The 20,189-nt window shown below is 40.1% G+C and overlaps 1 protein-coding gene across 1 annotated transcript in view; it reads left to right on the forward strand.

The window, feature by feature from the left end:
- The window catches only part of LOC126473606 (F-actin-uncapping protein LRRC16A), a 517,910-nt gene that overhangs the window by 368,200 nt on the left and 129,521 nt on the right, over nucleotides 1-20,189 (forward strand). The window contains exons 20-21 of the mRNA XM_050100768.1: nucleotides 6,826-6,942; nucleotides 14,049-14,224. Of these exons, the coding sequence (XP_049956725.1) occupies nucleotides 6,826-6,942; nucleotides 14,049-14,224 (293 nt within the window). The remainder of the gene's footprint in view (nucleotides 1-6,825; nucleotides 6,943-14,048; nucleotides 14,225-20,189) is intronic.

A 20,189-nucleotide genomic window follows, 5' to 3' on the forward strand; every position in this document is an offset into this window, starting at 1 on the left:
GTGACTCGACACGAAAAAGCAGTTTTTACGAAATGTTGAAAAATTTGGCATTTTCTTCATTTCCTGTAAATTGTTGTGAATTTGTAGGCAGCAGTTTGCCAGTGTTGTTCACAGATAGTAATTTAATATTGGTATTGTATCTTGACTTCTGTAGGTTGACATTTGCTTATACTTTTAAAATGAGCATTCATTTTCCACCTACAGAATGGGTGCACTACATTTAATTTTGCCAAAAAAGTCATGTTTGTCAAGTGTCTCGTTTCATGATAGTTTATCTCAATAAATTGTGCCAGAAATTATGCATTTGAAGAGACAGTTAATTAGGTGCATCAGTTGAACTTCGTATTCTCATAGTATGCAACTGCGATAGCAAAAACCACTAAATACGGAACTCTAGTTTTGCAAGCATGTAACTCGACGTGACTCCCACTCGGTTTTCTTTTATCAGATAATCAGACCACCTTGAGCTGCACTATACAGGGTGGTCCCGAATTCATGGTACAAACTTTAATGGTAGGTGCAGGACATTGTAACAAGGATATATTGTATAGGAATGTATAGTCCCAGGTGACGCGGTGAGGTGTAAACAGGGGAAATAACGGCCGAAAGGAAAATGAAAGATTTTAATGAAATCGTTGTTGACAAGTGTCATGTTTACAGTAAGTGTTCAAAATTGCGTCCACCATGAGCGATACATGCTTGACAGCGTCGGTGCAGCGATTGGCGTACACGTTCAAAGATGCCTGGTATTTCACGCACACCTGCAGCAGCTACAGATATGCGAGCAACGAGATCCTCATCTGAGTCAACTGGAGTCTCATAAACAAGACTCTTAAGATGTCCCCATAAAAAGTAATCGAGGCAAGAGAAATCAGGAGATCGGGGTGGCCAAGGGACTGGTCCACCACGCCCAATCCATCTAGCACCAAACGTGGCATTCAGGTAATTCCGTACAGCAGTGCTGAAGTGTGCTGGCGCTCCATCGTGCTGAAACCACATGCGGTTACGAATGGCGAGCGGAACATCTTGCAGCAGTTCTGGTAACACTTCTTGCAGAAAAATAAGATAGCTTTCGCCACAGAGTCGCGTGGGTAGTAAGTATGGCCCAATCAAAAAGTCGTTCACAATACCAGCCCACACATTAATACCGAAACGTTGTTGATACGCATGTGGACGCGTTGCATGTGGATTATCTGTTGCCCACACATGGGAATTGTGCGCATTAAAGACACCCTCGCGTGAAAATGTCGCGTCATCTGTAAATAGCACATGACCTACGAAATCCGGCTGCAACGCACATTGCTGCAACAACCACTGGCAGAAGTTCACGCGAAGAGGATAATCTGCCGGATTCAATGCTTGTACTTTTTGAAAATGGAAGGGGTGTAAGCGATTTGCATTTAACACTCTGCATACAGTCTGATGACTCACATGTACGTCACGCGCAACAGTTCTTGTGCTTGCCTTGGGTCTATCAGCCACTATGTTCAGGATGCGTTCTTCCAGTCTTGGAGTGCGTACAGCTCTTAATCGACCAGCGTCATGTCTGTTGACGTCGAACGTACCTGTTTCACAAAGTTGACGATGTAACCGTTGAAAAATTCTATGATCCGGCATTCGTCGATTAGGATACTCCGCGCGATACATTCGTAACGCAGCTCTGGCGTTACCATTTGCACGGCCGTACATGTAATGCATGTCTGCTTTTTCTGCATACGTAAAGTCACCCATCGTCTACGGCAGCACAATTGTGAATGGCGCTTGTCCCTACTGCGATACATCATGTTCATCTACTGCCCTCTACCGGCAGTGACACCAACCGATCACTCCATTTCTCTTTCCCTTGTTTACATCTCACCGCGTCACCTGCGACTATACATTCCTATACAATAAATCCTTGTTACAATGTCCTGTACCTACCATTAAAGTTTGTACCATGAATTCGGGACCACCCTGTAGATTGGGCTGTAGCCACTAACTTTACTTCACGAAATAGTAAAAATAAAAATTAGTTAAGACTGAAGCATACATTCTCATTGTTCTGTTATACCGTCAGAAACTGTTTTGTGATGTCACATGTCCTGTGTTGTGACTGGCTGATAGAACCAAGCCGAGCAGATGCCGTGCCTATTTACATATTTGCGAAGCTAAAGTACTGCATTTTGGTGGTTTTCATAGTTACAACACATACTACGCATGTGTTGTTGTGATCTTCATCCTGAAGAATGATTTGATGCAGCTCCCCATGCTAGTATATCGTCTACAAGCCTCTGCGTATATGAATAACCACAACTAACTACCATTTTAACATGCTTACTGCCTTTACGCTTTCTTCTGTTCCAGATTGACTATTCCTTGATCCATCAGGTTGTGCCATGTCAATTGATTCCTTCTCTTAGCCAAGTTGTGCCACATATTTGAAAGTCTAGATTGGAGTATTAACAAGTATGAAAAGGATAAATAGATACACACCATAAAGATGACACTTTGAGTTGCAGACAGGCACAACAGAGAGACTGTTACTCACAGAGCTTTTGGCCAAAGCATTTTTCAGAAAAAACACACACACACACACACACACACACACACACACACACACACACACACACACACACACACACACACACACACACGAGACTAGGCACACATCATGCACACATGACCGCTATCTCTGGGTGCTGTGGTGAGAACACATTCTGGTATCTGTGGCCGGGAATAGCCATCATATGTGCATGTGGTGTGTCTGCTTGTGAAAATGTGTCTGTGTTTCCATATCTGAAGAAGGCCTTAGGTAAAAACTCAATCTGTGACAGTCTTATTGTTTTGCCTGTCTGCAGCTCAGCTTGTTGTCTTTACTGTGAGTAACAGTCTACCGTTTTCATAATAGTCTCCTCAATTCTATTCAGTAGCTCTTTGTTTTTTATACAATTTACCCATGTAATTTTCAGAATTTTTCTGTTCTCTTCTTGCTCTCTAAATATGCAGATTATATAAACATAGGTTTGCCTTCCTTCACTCTGTCTTTTAGGGTAAGCTGTAGGGTCATATTTTGCGTCGTGTGTACCTACACTTCTTGGAAACCCAGGCTTATCTTCCCTGAGATTGCCTTCTACTAGATTTTCTATTTAGTTGTAAATAATTTGTGCTAATATTTTGCAGTCATGATCTATTAAACTGATAGTTTGACAGTATTCACATCTGTCAGCACCTGTCTTCTTTATAACTGGAATTGTTACATTCCCCTTTCAGTCTGAGGCCATTTTGCGTGTGTCATTTATTTTGCACAGTAGCTGGAATAGTTTTATCATGATTGATTTTCCCAAGGATGTCAATAATTTTGAAGAAACGTCGTTTACTCCTGTCTTTGCTTATCTTGACCACCCTAAATAACTGTTTGTCCAGATGCAAATTACAAAATGTTTCAAGCAAATGTTTTTTAACCATCGGGGGGGACATCAATCATCATGATTGCTTTCATCGTAGCTTTGTTTTTTATAAAGATACGCAACAGTGGTATGACTTTTTTAAATGGCACCCGGTAGTTTTTATTCAGTAATTCATTTCCTCTGCTAAAGAATTATTCAAAAACGTATCACAGTGTACTATTCACATTAATAATTACATAAAACAGCATTGATGTTGACACTCCCTGCGCTTAGTGCACGTACTCAGGGTAACAGAATACATCCACATGCTGACGTTGGCAGAGGACATATGTAAACATTAGTAGAGTGCACACCTGTCAGTCCATCAACCATTGCCAGTTGAAGAGTTCTGTGAGTAGAATGTACACCAATGAAGAGAAGGTAGAAATGCTACTCATCTATGGGGAATGTAAGTTAGAAGAACAGTAATTAAAATGCTGTTTTCGTATGTATGGATACATTTAGTACAGTAGTTTAGTCCTTTTAAATTCTGTTGTCCAGAGAAGGCATACAGTAGAGGCTGTCCTTCCCACAAACTGTGTCAACATAACGTTTCTTTCATTGCTGTTGTTGAAGGTAGGCAAAATGCTATTCAGGCAGCGGAACTGTTCAGAGAGCGATACCCTGACAAGAACCCACCTTCCCGATGGATGTTTTCTCGTCTTGTTGCGACGCTTCGGCAAACGGGAAGTTTCAACCCACGACAACGCAACCGTTGTAGCACTCACAGAGACGAATCTGCCGAAGTTACTGTTCTCGCTTCTGTTTCTACGAATCCGCATGTGAGCACATGACAGCTCGAACACGAGATTGGCATTCCTAAAACCAGTGTACATCGTATTCTTACAAGTCATCGGTTCCATCCTTACCGTGTACACCTTCATCAGGAATTGTACGGCAATGATTTCCAGAATCATTACAGTTCTGTCAGTGGCCCACAGCAGCAAATCCTCGCCAACACAAACTTCTTCTCCAATGTTCTATTTACTGATGAATGTTCCTTCTCAAACAAAGGACAGGTAAATACAAAGGACAACCCACGATGGCTTATACAGGTGGAACTTCATGGGCAGTAGAGTGTTAACGTCTGGTGTCCAATTATTGGCCCATATTTCATCAGTGGTAGTTTAAACGGCACAGTGTATGCCAACTTCCTCATACAAATTCTTCCTTCTCTTCTGGATGAAGTGCTTCTAAGAACCAGAATGCTTATGCGGTATCAACATGATGGATGTCCAACACACAATGCCTTGCGTGCATGTTGTGTTCTGAACCGAAGGTATCTTGCCAGATGGATTGGTCCAGGAGGAACAGTTACTTGGCCTGCTAGGTCTCCTGATTTAAATCCTCTGTACTTTTTTATTTGGGGATACATTAAAGACCTTGTCTATAGTGACATTCCAACAACTCCAGAGGACATGCGGGAACATATCGTGTTTGCTTGTAATTCTCTTCAGTAGGCAACACTGGAAGCAGTAAATAATTCTATCATTCAACTAGTGCACCAGTGTATTGGTGTCCAGGGTCACCAACTTGAGCACCTTCGAATGTTCTACTCCTGGGCAATGGTACTGGAGAGTCAAAGTCAATTTTGTGTTATGTTTTTACTTGGTTTTCATTTGTTTTCTGACAAATCCAGCAAGTGGATGAGTTTGTGATCCCAGGCGCAAAGTCAATGTTGTGTTATGTAATTAATAATGTCGTGTTTCAGTGAATGGTACACTGTAATAAATACATTCTGGAATAGATCTTTAGGAGAGGAAATGAATTACCAAATAAAAAATACGAGGTACCATTTCAAAAAAGTCATAGTGCTGCTCGTTTCTTTGTGAAAAACAAAGCTACAACAAAAGCAATAGTATTGATCGATGTCCGCCTGGCGGCTAAAGAACATTTGCTCGAAACATTTTGTATTTTGCATCTGGACAAACAGTTATTTCAGGTGGTCAAGATAAATGGGACACCCTGTATATTACTTCCACTTTTTAGCTTTCCCGTCTTTGCCTAGTACTGGCTTGCCATATAGCTCTCAATATTCATACAGCTGCTCGTCTTTTCTCCAAAGGTCAAGTTAATTTTCTTATAGTTAGCATCTATTTTTCCCCCCTAGCTATGCATGCTTCTGCAGCCTTGCATTTGTTCTCTAACCATTCCTGATAAGCCGCTTTTCACTTTCTGTTAATCACATTTTCAGAGATCAGCATTTTCTTTAACTTGTTTAATTTACTGTTTTTTTAGTTCTGTTATCTAAGTTCAATGTGTTGAGTGTTCTCTGAGGGTTTGTGCAGGCCTGTGCTCTGTGCTGCTTCAAGTGTCATACCTCACTAGCTAGAGTTCATCTATTTTTGTATTATTTTTACCATTTCAGTTAATCACCACCTAAAGTTATGCATGAAACTCGACAATCTCTGGTTCTTTCAATTTATTCAGGTCTCATTTCCTTAAGTTCCTATCTTTGTACTATTTGATCAGTTTTAATCTGCCCTTCATAACCAGTAAATTATCATCAGAGTCCCCTTCTTACCCTGGAAGTTATTTACAGTTTAAAATCTGGCGTTGAAGACGCCTCCTTACCATTACGTAATGTATTTGAAACCTTCCCACACCTCTGCCTTCTTTCGTTATGTATAAACCAAATTTTGGCAAGAATTCTAGTCCTCTATTACAGTTAAATCCTCTCTCTGCTCTCTTCTCTCTCTTCTCTCTCTCTCTCTCTCTCTCTCTCTCTCTCTCTCTCTCTCTCTCTCTCTCTCTCTCTCTCACACACACACACACACACACACACACAATTACAAATATAACATAATAATAACAGGTGAAATTGTTATAGAAAAAAAAAATAAAAATCTCTGCAGATATTCACATTTATGTTTCTGTTCATCATATCAATGAAAGACCTCCACAGTACTCTGAGACGTGTTCCAAAATAGTGACTTGCTTTGATCACTGTGGGCAACATTATCATCTTAATAGATTCTAGATGCCATCATTGCTGACTTCAGTGTTTATAAAGTGGCTGTGATGTTGTATGTGATATAACATGCCAGGAAAGGTGTCTGTTATCACTGGAGGTATTTTTACTTTTACATTTGTATTTTTGTTAATCTTTGCAATTGAAGACCCTACAATACCCTGTGCCAAGTACTAAAATTGTGTTTTGGTGTAGCCTCTGTTAGTAGACAATGCCACAGGATATGCTAAACGGTATACACACAACATATACATGTCATATTAGTGCACAGAAATACTACTGGTGACGGATTTTTAAACTTCTGAAACGTATAGTGGCAAGAAATGGTCACTGTTAACAGTAAACTTGCAGTTTCAATGATGTCCTATCCTTGCAGTGAAATCCTTTTTGATATTTATCTATATTTGCTAATCACAAAAATGATTGCAGCTTCTGACAAGACTACAAGAAGCTGTGCAGTGCAAAGAAGAAACCGGAAACCCGATTGACGTCAAGCTGCGTGAAGTCTCGGATGAACTGCATGCGGTCATTGTTGAGTACCTGCAGGTGAGGGATATAAGAATAATCTGTAGTGTTAGATATGAAGACTCGATTTATCTGTTCAGAAAGTGGAATGTATACTGTAAGAGTACTGGTGCCTTTGGCACGTCAGTTATTTAAGACAACAATTATCTGTTTTGTCCATTGCACTTCTTTATCACAAATGCAGGTCACTGTGGATCAGTCATTCCGATGCCTGAATGGTGATGTAGTGGTGTCTTATAAAGCATCCCTGAAGGATGTATCAGAGCCAGGTGGTCCATTGTTTGCTCTTCAGTTCCACATTGGTCACATCAGGAGCATTCTGAAGCTCATCATAGATTTGTCGCAGATACCACAGTTGTGCAAATTCCGTTGATGTTGCACCACTATCTTATGGGAGGAGAAAATTGTGGTACCTTCAAAGTTGGATCTGCCACAATATGGGGATTTTTGACATTACGATCTTGCGAAAGTAATTCCAGTGACGTTGAAGTCAGGGAGTTGATTGATGACTGCCCTATATTGACATCGGTATCAGTTGCTGCCATTTTAAGGAATTCTACAACGTACTTTGGGGAGGTGCAATATTACACAGTAATAGAGTTGTTATGTCCACAGCTCATGGTCTCGCGGTAGCGTTCTAGCTTCCTGAGCGTGGGGTCCCGGGTTCGACTCCTTGCGGGGTCAGAGATTTTCACCTGCCTCGAGATTACTGGGTGTTGTTGTGTCTTCTTCATCATCATCATCATTCATCCCCATTATGGTCAGGGGAAAGCAATGGCGAACCACCTCCACTAGGACCTTGCCTAGTGCAGCAGTACAGGTTTCCCACATCGTCTCCTATGCTCCGTCAAGGAGTATGGGACTTCATCAACAGAGTTGTTATAATAATTCCAGTTATGATTCACAGTGTCTGTTTTATCAGTATGTTGACAAGATTGATATGGCAGCTATTGATCTGGACAGGACCATAGTATTCTGTGGTTGGGCCGAATTTTATGACTAAGGAATTTCCAAGCCCGTCCATCGCTACGATAAGTGCCTTAATTTAAATGGCAACTATGTAGAAAAGTAGTATTTAAGTGTGGCTTTCATCTGTATGTAATAAAAAATATTTCCAGTACTTTATTTATTTTTAATTCCAAAACGTGATGTACTTTGTGGATAGCCCTCGTATTCACACCTGACTTACCAGCTACCAGCACATGTCTGTGGTGCAACTTTATAATACCTCTTCTTTTGAATTATTGTTGAACTGACATCTCTTTAAACAGAAGCAAAACATAATAAATAATATCTAATTATGAGATCAATTAAGTCACAAATTATCCTTACATGGAGGGTAATAATTAATGCAGTCTACTCTTCATTTGACATATAGCATACACATTATATTTACTACTTTCTCATTTTTCATGAATTAATGTTTGCAAGTACTCTCCCCCATATTTAATTTTTTGTGTCTTTAGTATTCCGTTTGTGATTTTTTTTAACAGCAGCTTCAGTCTCGTCTGGTTTTCCCTTGGTAACTTCAAGCTGTGCATTTCCTGAATTTTCCCTGCGTGAAATGAAATTTAATTGTTTAAATTTACTTTTTTCAGGCTTCGGTCATAGGACAGTGAAACCATTGTCGTCTCCCCCCCCCCCCCCCCCCCCCCAAATCTGCCTCCATCTGTATTATATGGATATAAAGCAGTAAAGGTATCAGCTCCCCTTGTAGTTGAAATGTTACACAGTCAATAGGCCCATGAAAAATACTTTCAGATAATGTCCTGCTTTCGAGATAACTAATACAAAACCTCCCCCTCCCCCCCTCTCCCTTTTAGTTGAAAGAAGTGAATTAGGTGCAACATGAACCACATCCGTTATAAACATGTATGATACAAAAGGAGGAGCTAGTTAAACAGTGTATTATCTTGATGAAACGTAGCTGAATCAGAATCACTCCAGGAAAACCTGCTAGAAAAGTAATAATTGGACTGGCTGTTATAAAGTTCCCATAGGAATATGTTCTCCGAAAATTATTCTGCATGCTGGCTCTTCTTTTGAGAGTAAACTTGTATTTAATTGTAAGAAAAACAGCATTGACTACCATTCAGAAATAAATGCTGTTGGTTTCAGGAAGTGGTTCACTGAATAATTCTTGCCATATCTCGTTTCAAAGCCGGTCATGTAATATATGATGCCAGTTATCATTCAGTTGTTACAGAGGAAACACCAACTGCTCTGGCTTAAAAGCAAAAATATTCTGCACAGGTCATTAATTAATATTCCTGTAGCTCATTAATTTATTCAAGTTGCACAACAGAATGCACAAAGTTGATTTTCTAGCACATGAATGTGGTCACATAATTTTGTGGTTATCTGCATATCGCTGTCAGTATAATCAGATGGAATTAATTTAGGCAGAGGTTAAATGCTATGTGGAAGAAAAGAAAATTATTCGAGATAACAGATGCTGAATCACTTGTGCGTGAAGCAGTGGACAACATTCCCCCTTTGGCATTGGCTCACTGTGCATGGCACCCTGAAATGCTTCAGAAAGAAGACTTTTACAGGGAGGTGAAGATCGATATAAGTCTCGACATTATGACTGTAAATTTACAATCAGTTGATTCCGACGCACACAGATAGCAGCGACAGTGGTATTACAATGTAGAACAAAGTTAAGTAATAATATTTCTTGGTTTTAAAGATTCCTGGTTTAAAAAATGTGTTTGTCAACATATCAACTGCATACATAGTATGTGAGAACTCCCTAGACTTTATTGATTAGGAATTTGCATCCTATGAAGTATGCAGAGTTTAATGTTCATCGTATTACCCAAGGGGAAGTGAAGCTTTTCCTACAATGTTGTATGCTCTAATAATTCACAAGAATTGAGCCAAATAAATTTGCCAAAAACTTTGATGTTTCAACAAGTAAATCCCTGTCATTTTCAAGGTAATTATTGGAAAATGCCTTAAAATGATAAGGAGGGCTACCTGTGGTTTTCAGCAATATTAGTCAGTATTCTCTCGAATTATTTGCAGAAGGTAGTTAATTGTTTGCATGTTCAGTGGATCACAAATGCGATTTCTCACTACAATGTTGAAAGAGAGAGTAAACTCATGGTGCCCATTGGCAGCGAAAAATAGGACTACTTACTGACCATTTTTATGATAGTCTTTTTTTGTTTGTCTTTGTTACCAGTAATTCTTTTTTATGCTCAGTGGTTTACACATAACTACAGTCAAACACACACACATATGTGCACTATACACATTTTTTAAAAAATTCGATGGATTAGAAGCAGTTGTCGAGCAACTCATGGTGGAGCAACTGTAAGTTAATTTTGTTGTGTATTACATTTTTACTTATAATACAGTCCAAATCACAATAAATTACAGTTATTGGGAGAAGTTTCAATAACCTTGTCATTAGAGAATTGTCATGTTAGAAAATTGTACTGGACATCTTCACAAAGGTGTGTCAGCAGTTCGTGCCTGCCGACACCATGCTGACTAAAACTGTGGAATGAGTGACACAATATCATCAAAATGTGAAGTCAGATTTCTCTCATGCAGATATTTGATCGAAGCTAGTTTAAAAATTTGTTATTCCCCTGATATATTTGAACATGTAATATGATGTACCATCAGCAAATGAACCTGATTGATGTCCATAGCAGCATGGGACATACATTACAACTGCCTGCTCTCTGCTGCTACGTATGGGCAAAACTCATTCCTTCCACACTTCCCTATCATTCAGCCTCTGTGCTGAAGTGCCGTCCTACAAGATGCAACCTATAATATATTCATTGAGTCACTGGTAGATTTTGAAAGCACCCTCTTTTGAGCTAGATTAAACATATAAAGTGGGTACGCATGCGGCCCCTGCAAGTGTGTATGCGTGCCCCCCCCCCCCCCCCCCACCCTGCCCCCGCCCCCGCCCCGCACACACACACACACACACACACACACACACACACACACACACATCCTTGTTCCATAGATCATAAATATGACATTTTGTAATGATGTGGAGCGTGTCACTTTAACATAGGTTTTCTTTACACAAAATAATTAATTTTTTACAGTTACTACTTCATATCTAAGAATTCATCTGGTGAGTAGAAGGAGCTGTCATTCAGAAATTCTTTTAATTTGCTTTTAAATGTTGGTTGGCTATTTGTCAGATTTTTAACACTATTTGGCAAATGACCAAAGATTTTTGTGGCAGCATAATTCACCCCTTTCTCTGCCAAAGTGAGATTTAATCCAGAATAGTGAATATCATCCTTTCTTTTAGAGTTGTAGCTGTGCACTTTGCTGTTATTTTTGAATTGGGATGGGTTATTGATGACAAATTTCATAAGTGAATATAAGTATTGCGAAGGTACTGTGAATATCCCGAATTCCTTAAATAAATGTCTGCTATGTGATCTTGGGTGGGCTCCAGCTATTATTCTGATTATACACTTTTGTGCAATGAATACTTTGTCTCTTAGTGATGAATTGCCCCAAAATATGATGCCATATAAAAGCAGTCAATGAAAATAGGCATAGTAGGATAATTTACTGATACTTTTATCACTAAAATTTGCAATAAGCCTAATACCGTAAGTAGCTGAACCTAACCATTTCAGCAGATCATTGATGTGTTTCTTCCAATTCAGTTTCTCATCAATGAACACACCCAGAAATTTTGAGTATTCTTCCGTAGCAACAGACTTCTATTCATAGTCTCAACACAAACACACACACACACACACACACACACACACACACACACACACACACACACACACACACACCTACCTCTCTAGTACAGTTATATTGTGCTGGCTGAGTACAGAATGTCTGTTGTTTGGATGGTAGACTCTGGTGAATGGTTGTGTCATATGTAGTGGGAAAGGGGAGAAAAGATGTGGGTAGTAGGAGGAAGGGATGGTTGGAGAAGGGTATCTGATGGGTGTAAGGGGGCAGCAGGCAGTCAGATCGAAATGTGGGATAGAGAATTAGCAGATGCATGGGATAGGAATGCAACACACAGCCACTGGAACTGGTGGGCAATGACAGTGGTGTGAGGGATTGGGTTGGGAGGCGTGACAAGAGTAGAGGAAGAATCATGACTATGGGAACCCCTTATGGCACCCTCCTATGCCGGTCTCTCTATGGACCATTCAGAGGAAACCTTTGTAGTCTCCCAAAATCCAAAGCCCTTGTCTGATTCAAGTTTTTAAATGTCATCTTTGTTATCTGGATCCAGAGCCAACACCCTATACTCATTTCTCCACAGCATCAGTGCTTTCTCTTCTGCTTGATACATTTGGTTCTTCTCTGTTCACCATGCCCCCTTCCTGTACATTGATCTTCACCTCTATGATGGCTCCATCAGTACTTTTGTCCATACGAGCCCACTAAAGATTTATGGTACTATGATTTTGACAGCTATCATTCCTTCTACATCAAAAATTCTCTCTCATATATTCTGGCTACCTGTGGGTGGCACATCGACAGTGATGAGAATTTCTTTTGCTGAATTTATTTCCATGACTTTCACAGTTGGGCACTGTCCCACAAACAGTCTGTAAACAGATTTCACATACATATCCTCACACAGCTCTAATACTCCCACCATCCCCAAGAACCAGCTGCGAAAGAGAACCACTCCCTCCTCTTTATCACCCAATATCGTGCCAAACTAGAACAACTGAACATTACCTTTCACCAGGGCTTACAATATCTATCGTCATTTGTGGAGGTGAGGGACGTCCTACACTCAATCCTTCCCAACCTTCCTAAAGTGGTATTTACCACCCACCCACCCAACCTGCACAACATCCTAGTCCATCCCTTTGCCACACATACAGTCCATACTTCTTGTCACATGTGAAAGCCCCAGGTACAAGGCCTGTTCGATTCACCAACACAGCACGTCATACTCCAGTCCCGTCACAGGCAGGGCCACTTGTGAAGGCAGCCGTGTTTTATACCAGTTCTGATGCAATTTCTGCACAGCATTTTAGCGAGCATTTCCATCAACCGTCAACCCAAATGAATGAACACAACCGAGCTGTGGCCAAGACCAGAGTTGACCGCCCAGTGGCAGAATGCACTGCTGAGTGCAACGTGCTGGATTTTAATGGCTGCTTCATAACCCACACCAGATTTTCTGAACTATGTAGATGGGACTGATCCTAGCAACACATCCTTTGTTCCCTTAATCCTCCTGGTTTCAACCTCCACTAACCCACTGCACCCACACCCTCCATTGTCTTTTGTGCAGTTTTGAAGATTTATAATGGCTGTTGAACAACAAAGCTAAACTCTATTTTATTACACTCGAGACATGAATTAAAAAATGCCTTCAGTCACAACTTTTCGTGTTTTATTCAGTACGTGATGCATTTCGGACACTGTGGATCTATTATTAGGTGTAATTTGTCTTAGTACATGCTTTATTTTTTCTCTTGAATGAGGTGAAATGCATATTCTTGGAATTTTGTATGTAGTGGAAAAGAGGAACAGTGTAAACTTACCAAATAATCCAAGAAAAGTGTTTTTAACGTTTTAGCACGAACATACATTTTTTTTTTTCTCCATCGTTTGCTGGTGCTGGTGCTAAAAATAAAACGTTAAAAACGCTTTTCTTGGATTACATGGTAAGTTTACACTGTTCATCTTTTCCACTATATCACATATATTTTTTGTGCTTGAATTACGAAATTTGTAACCTAACATCAAACCTTTTCGTGGCAGAAATTGCATTTCCCCTCATTCGAGAGAAAAAGTAAAGCATGTATTAAGACTAATTACAGCTGATCATGAACCGACAGAGTCTGAAATGCATTGTTTACTGAATAAAACACGAGAAGTTGTGACTGAAGGGGATAAAATTAAATTCTGTTTTATTAGAACTTTTATGTTGTATCTTTGTTACCTTTGACTTTGACTTTGACTTTCATACTTCCAGCCAGTTTTTGTTCAGAAAGATCTAACCAGTTACATTTTCATTTTGTATCTGTGTGCTGTAACATTATTGTAGAGAACTCCACAAATTAAGTGCTAATTATTTATTTATTTTCTGACTTGCAAGAAGGGGAAAAATTGCAAGAAATAATGCGAGATTCTTTTGTTTTCAGAATTCTTTGGAGAGCATGATGAAATGTGCACAAGAACAGTGCCCACATGTTCTGTCTGATGAACATGTACGTGCAGAAATTCTGAAATTGTGCAGAGAAAAAAATCGTCTTTCTTCAGATTTTGTGCACTCTTGTGTTGTTGAGCGTGCTGGCACAGAAATTGTTAACAGAATCAAGTAAGTTACTGAATATCTCTTGTTGATAGGAAAAGTTGAACATTTAAGTAAGATTTGAGTTGTAATGTATGTTTACTTTGATGCTTTCGCTCAGAGAAAACGTTGATCCTTTTCCGGTAGATGTTTTCATTGACCCATTGCAAGTAGAAGGTATGAGAGTAGCTGTTGCAGGGATTTGAGGGGGGGGGGGGGGGTGAAATGATTGAAGGCACAGGTAAAGGACACAGGATTGTGAGAGTCCAGCTCTGGGGCAGTTCAATAATTGAAGGATGTGTTCGAGGGACAGTATCCAGAGGCAGACTTCCAGGTTTCTAAATACCATACAGTTTGGAAATATTGTGTGTTTTGCTAGTTATTTTGTGTTATTCAGGAAATGTAATTTTCCTACTGATTGAGATATTACTGTGTATCAAATGATAATGAAGAAATATCAGCAAAGGTCAGCCATTAAATATGTACAAATTTTCTGGCACCACACCCATATTGGAAGAGAGTGTGTCACTCATTTGTTATGAAGAATTAAGCTTTAGATAGTTTTGTGTTAATTGGTGTAAGGGTAGTGTTATCACTCACCTTTGTGGCGAAAATATCATTGCTTTTCTCATACATTGTAGACAGCTGCACTGCATGCTGACTACTGATAATCCTCAACAGTATGTGTGGTACTTTGCTAGGGTTTAAGATAGTGTCAAGGGAGAGTTCGAGAGTGGACCTTCCCGACGATAGCTCTTCCCAGAGGGCCCATGGTTCTTTTGTGAGTTTAGACATGGGGCCCATTCTTCCTTCCGGGGCTACAAGCCCATCCCTGTACCTCTACCTCCCTGTCCTGTCCTCAGTCCTCCCCCTCTGCCCCCCTCCTTCCCTCTCTCTGTGTTCTTCCTTATGTTGACCTGGCTAAGCATCTAGTTTCCTGTATTCTTAGTGGTTTTGTTCCCATCGCCTTTTCTCTGTCATCCTTCCTGTTTGGCATTTTTGGTCTGCCTTTGGGGTTTTATCGCCACTTCCAAATTTTCTCTAATTGGTGTGAACCATTTGGGTAAGAACTCTCTGTGGTGAGGCTGTTACATACCCATCTGGCAGAACCCCATGTCAACACCGGTATCACACTTCTGATGCCTGAGCTGTTGCCTCCGCATGTACGAGGGAGTACCCAAAAAGAAAAACAGAATAACATTGCCATGGGCGGAGCTTACGTAGTACACATTTCTGCCATTAGGCTTGTGTAGCACAATTCATTGCCAGTACAGTGCCATCTGTGTTGTCGATCTGGCTTGTTCTGTTCATCTGCAGTGATTGTTTTTGCTAGTGCTGTTTTGTTCTTGTTTCATTTTTTCTGGTGGCAGGTTTGTGAAATTTTGTTTTCTACTCAGTAAAAATGTTGCTGAAACTGTTTTAATGTTGCAAACATCTTACCAAGATGATGCTGTGCGAAAATCTCAAATCTACGATTGGTTTGCTCGATTTAAAAATAGCGACTTGTCGATCGATGACAAACCACATTCTGAATATCTATCAGCTGTCCGAATTGACGAAAATATTGAAAAAATTTGAGAACTCTAGCTCACAGACCGTCAACAGACAGTTGAACAACTGTCAGAGATTAGTGGGTAATCATGGAGCTCAGTACACTTAAAATTAACAGAAGATTTGAGAATGAAAAAGAGTCACTGCCAAGTTTGTTCCTCGTGTTCTGACTGACGTTCAAAAGCAACATCGAGTTGAAACATGTTGTGCTTTGAAACAACAGCTTGAGGCTACGGCCACACGAGCATTTTTTTTTCATGCGCGTTTCTGCCGGCGTTCACGCCGACTTTAGGCTACGGCCACACGAGCGTTTTTTCCACGCGCGTTTCTGCCAGAATTCACGCAACATGCGCGGCCACATGGCCACCTCTCTCACGCGGCATGAAGCCCAGTGAAACGCCAGCAGTGCTTTGGTGCAATCTGTGCCAGCATCTACTGTGCGCAGTTTAGTATGAACTATGAGCGGAAATACATTAAACAAGAACGTGGTTCTTGCAGTATGTGCTGCGTTAGTTGTACATAGGCGTCGGAAACGACGGCAGGAAAAAAAAAAATACTGGAGTCATCCCATATTAAGCGACAGATCAACTAAAGGAAAGTTCGTGCTTCTACACAACAAACTGAAGGCAAATCCAGACAAGTTCTTTGAATACTACAGGATGTCAGTTAACTCATTTGAAATGCTTCTGAATATGATTGGAGAGAATATTTTTAAAAGGAACATGAACATGAGGGAATGGATCAGTTCAGAAGAAAAACTCGCAGTAACCTTAAGGTACGTTTTATTTTTTAGTTCTTTCTCTGTTTAGACATTAATATTAATTAAAAATGTTTATGCCAAGGAAAAAAATCTGGATCTGAAAGACCTGACATAGTTTTTAATTAAAAGTCAAAAAGTGTCACAAAAGCATCTTCTCTTTCTTCTGAGGACTTTCTTTCTCATGTGGACTGTGACGAATAGCTTTCTTAGTGATGTACAAAAGACTGATTAATTGCGCTGCCACTTGGTGAAGATGGTGAAGGTGAAGACGTCGAAATTGTGTAAGACCTTAAAAGTTGAAGGAATTTCATTTGAAAATCTAATTTGTCCTCCGTTTTAAGCTTCCTAATAACAGGAAGTTGTGACATGAGGAACATCTCATCCGCATCAGGCACGTGACGTGCAGGTTGTTCCAAATGCCCTTTTAAGACCTTCACAATTTCGTCCTCAAACGTATCTTGTTTCCGCTTTTTTGGTTTTGGCCTTGAAATATTTTCTGCACTTCGAGGTTCTGGTGCTAGTACGCTCTCTGTTCTGTCGTCATTCTCAATGACATTCATATTCCCAGCAGTTCTGAAAAAATAACCTTTTTTGTAATTTAAAACAGTATCCTTTCATATTAAACCTACTGAAACAGCTGCTATGTTCAACAAGTGACCTTATAATCCACAGACAGCAAGGGGTAATTGTCACTTACGTCCTTTGTTGCAGCACTCCTTCAAGGAACGTCATTTGCTTATAAAATACATGTGGTTTGCTGGGCATAGCAGCATCACCACTTCTTCCTTTGCTTTTCATATATTTTGTATAGGAATCTCTCATGCTTTTCCACCGTTTCTGAACTTCTATCCCTAAAAGATAACGAATAAAAGTATTGTAGATTTATGTAATTACCAGGATCTCATTAAATTTCTCCTACTTAAAATGAAATCATTTAACAGGTTTGTGTACGAAACAATTTTTCTACTACCAAGAACGACTTTTTCCATTTATATTTTCCACAACGTGTTTTATGAAATGGTTCCCATTTTCAAGTGAGTCTTTGCGTGCTGTCCGGTACTGCAGTCTTGTGTTGTCTTTAGTATAATGTATAAATCCATGTGCAGTTTTTAACTAATGATCGAAGTTTTTGCAGACTTTCACCATTAACTATATATAAAGACAGACAATTATTTCAGTATTCCTCTTGGTTTTATATATTACAATGAATACAACAGGACAAAGGAGCACCTTACACATGGAAAAAATCACGATAAAGTAGCATAGCACAAAAAAATAAGTTTGGCAGTGAGAACCACTTCCTGAATCATAAATAAAGAGAAAATCCATTGGCTTTCCCCAACCATTTCTAACTGATCAAATGAAATTTTACAGGCATCTGGGGACTGGAAATTCGATGTGTTCTCTGCCTTTTGAATTTCTTCTCGGCTGATCCACAATTGCTGATATTATTAGAGATACTTGCACTTCCGTATGGGAGATGCTGAAAGTGGAGTATATGAAACCCCCGACTACAGAAGAGTGGAAGAATATCAGCGACCAGTATGACAAGACAGCAGACTTTCCTCATTTTGTGGGATCCATAGATGGAAAACATGTTAGAATCGTTAAACCATGGACATCAGGCAGCGAATTTTATAACTACAAAAAGTATTTTTCTATTGTATTGATGGCCATAGTAGACAGAAAATATTGTTTCAGATTCATAGATGTAGGGGCATTTGGTCATCAAGGAGACTCCAATATATTCAAAGCAACTGAATTGGGTAAAAAACTTTACCAACAAGCCTTGAATTTGCCAGAAGCTGCGCCACTTCCGAATGATCCTTGTGGACTGAAAATTCCTTATGTGTTTGTGGCTGATGAGGCTTATGCGATGAGTGACCATTTAATGAGACCATATCCCGCAAAAAACCTTACGAATAAACAAAAAGTGTTTAACTACAGACTGTCACGAGCACGACATTATGTGGAATGTGCATTTGGCATTTTATCCAATAAATGGAGAATTTCCCATCGTCCAATCGATGTTAACGTGGATGTGGTGGATACTATTGTTCAAGCATGTTGTGCACTTCACAATTTTGTGAGACAACATGATGGTTACAATTTTGAAGACACACTGACTTGCACAATGGAAAGTATTCCGCCACATGGGACAAAAGGAACGGTCAGTGGCAAAAGTATCAGAGATCATTTTGCTGATTACTTCTGTTCCCCTCAAGGATCTGTACCATGGCAAGATCATTATACAAACTTCTTCAGATGAAGACTAATTTTTGTATTGGCTTGTTAACATTTTATTCATGCATAAAGTTCATTGTACACTGTTTATAGCAATTAATAAAATATCTACTTTCTGTAATTACCTAGATCTGATTTTTGCTTGTTATCCATTCCATCCCATTTTTCTCCCAGAACTGCCGCTGCAACTGCTCACCACGATTCTCTTTTTCTTTCTCTAATTTTGTATTCCGGATCCCTTGTATTGTACAGCCGTGGATGTTTCTGGACTTCCATTATAATGATTTCACTGTCCAGATGCTCCATTCTGGCACTTTACAAAATACAAGAAGACTGCTACAAAGACAACGAAGCGAGGACGGAAAAGTCTGTCCGTAAGCTGAACAGCGAGCTGCCGAGCAGGGTTGCCAACCATAGAACTTTTTTCCTCGTACATAAACAACTAAAATCTCGTACTTTGGCTTTCAAACCACTTACATTTATCATGCATTTGACATGTTATAAAACCAAAAATAAGCCATGTGTGGCTACTTCATTATGAAATACCTACTTCTTATAATATCACACCACGCATTGTTAGACTGCATATGTTCTTTATTATGAAATGCCTATTGAAATAATACCGCTCCATGCATATGTTGGCATCGCTACAATTTCAGTTCGGTAATTGTCGGTAAGCGCCGGAGGAAAGGGCTGAGATTCCGGACTCTGCCGCAGCGTGTCTCCCGCCCGTGTGGCCAGCCTCCAGCGTGAAAAACACGCAGAACGAATGCACCCGAGAGCATTCGCTCAGAGTGAAAGCCGAAGTTTGCAGGTCCGCGGCGTGCGAAAACGCCTCGTGTGGCCAGCCCCATTCAACACACAGTGGTCTATAATGTCGGCATGAACGCCGGCAGAAACGCGCGTGAAAAAAACGCTCATGTGGCCGTAGCCTGAAACTGATCCTGATTACCTGTCTAAGGTCATTACTAGTGAAGACTGAAGGTGCTGTGGTTACAACCTAAAACCAAAGCAACAGTCAAGCCAGTGGAAGACGTCGTCATTGACCAATAAAAAAAAGTGGTCAACTCAAATCAAACATCAAAACAATGCTGATTCGTTTTTTTGATACCAAGGGCATGGTTCATTCAGAGTTTGTTCCCTCAGGTCATACCGCCAATAAAACCTTTATTTTGAGGTTTTAAGAAGATTCCGCAACAGTGTTAGTCATAAACGACTCCAATTGTGGCAGACAGGAGACTGGTTCTTCCACCAAGACAATGCACCTGCACACACAGCCATCTCCATTAGACAGTTTTTGGCTAAAAATGGCATGGTTCCACTGCCCTGAGCACTTCACTCGCCTGACCTGGCTTCATGCAACTTTCTCCAAGCATGAAAAGGGACATAAAAGGACACTGATTGGACAACAATCAAGGGAAAAAAAGGGAAAAGCTG

This window comes from Schistocerca serialis, chromosome 4 (genome assembly GCF_023864345.2).
Source record: "Schistocerca serialis cubense isolate TAMUIC-IGC-003099 chromosome 4, iqSchSeri2.2, whole genome shotgun sequence".
Lineage (NCBI taxonomy): Eukaryota > Metazoa > Arthropoda > Insecta > Orthoptera > Acrididae > Schistocerca > Schistocerca serialis.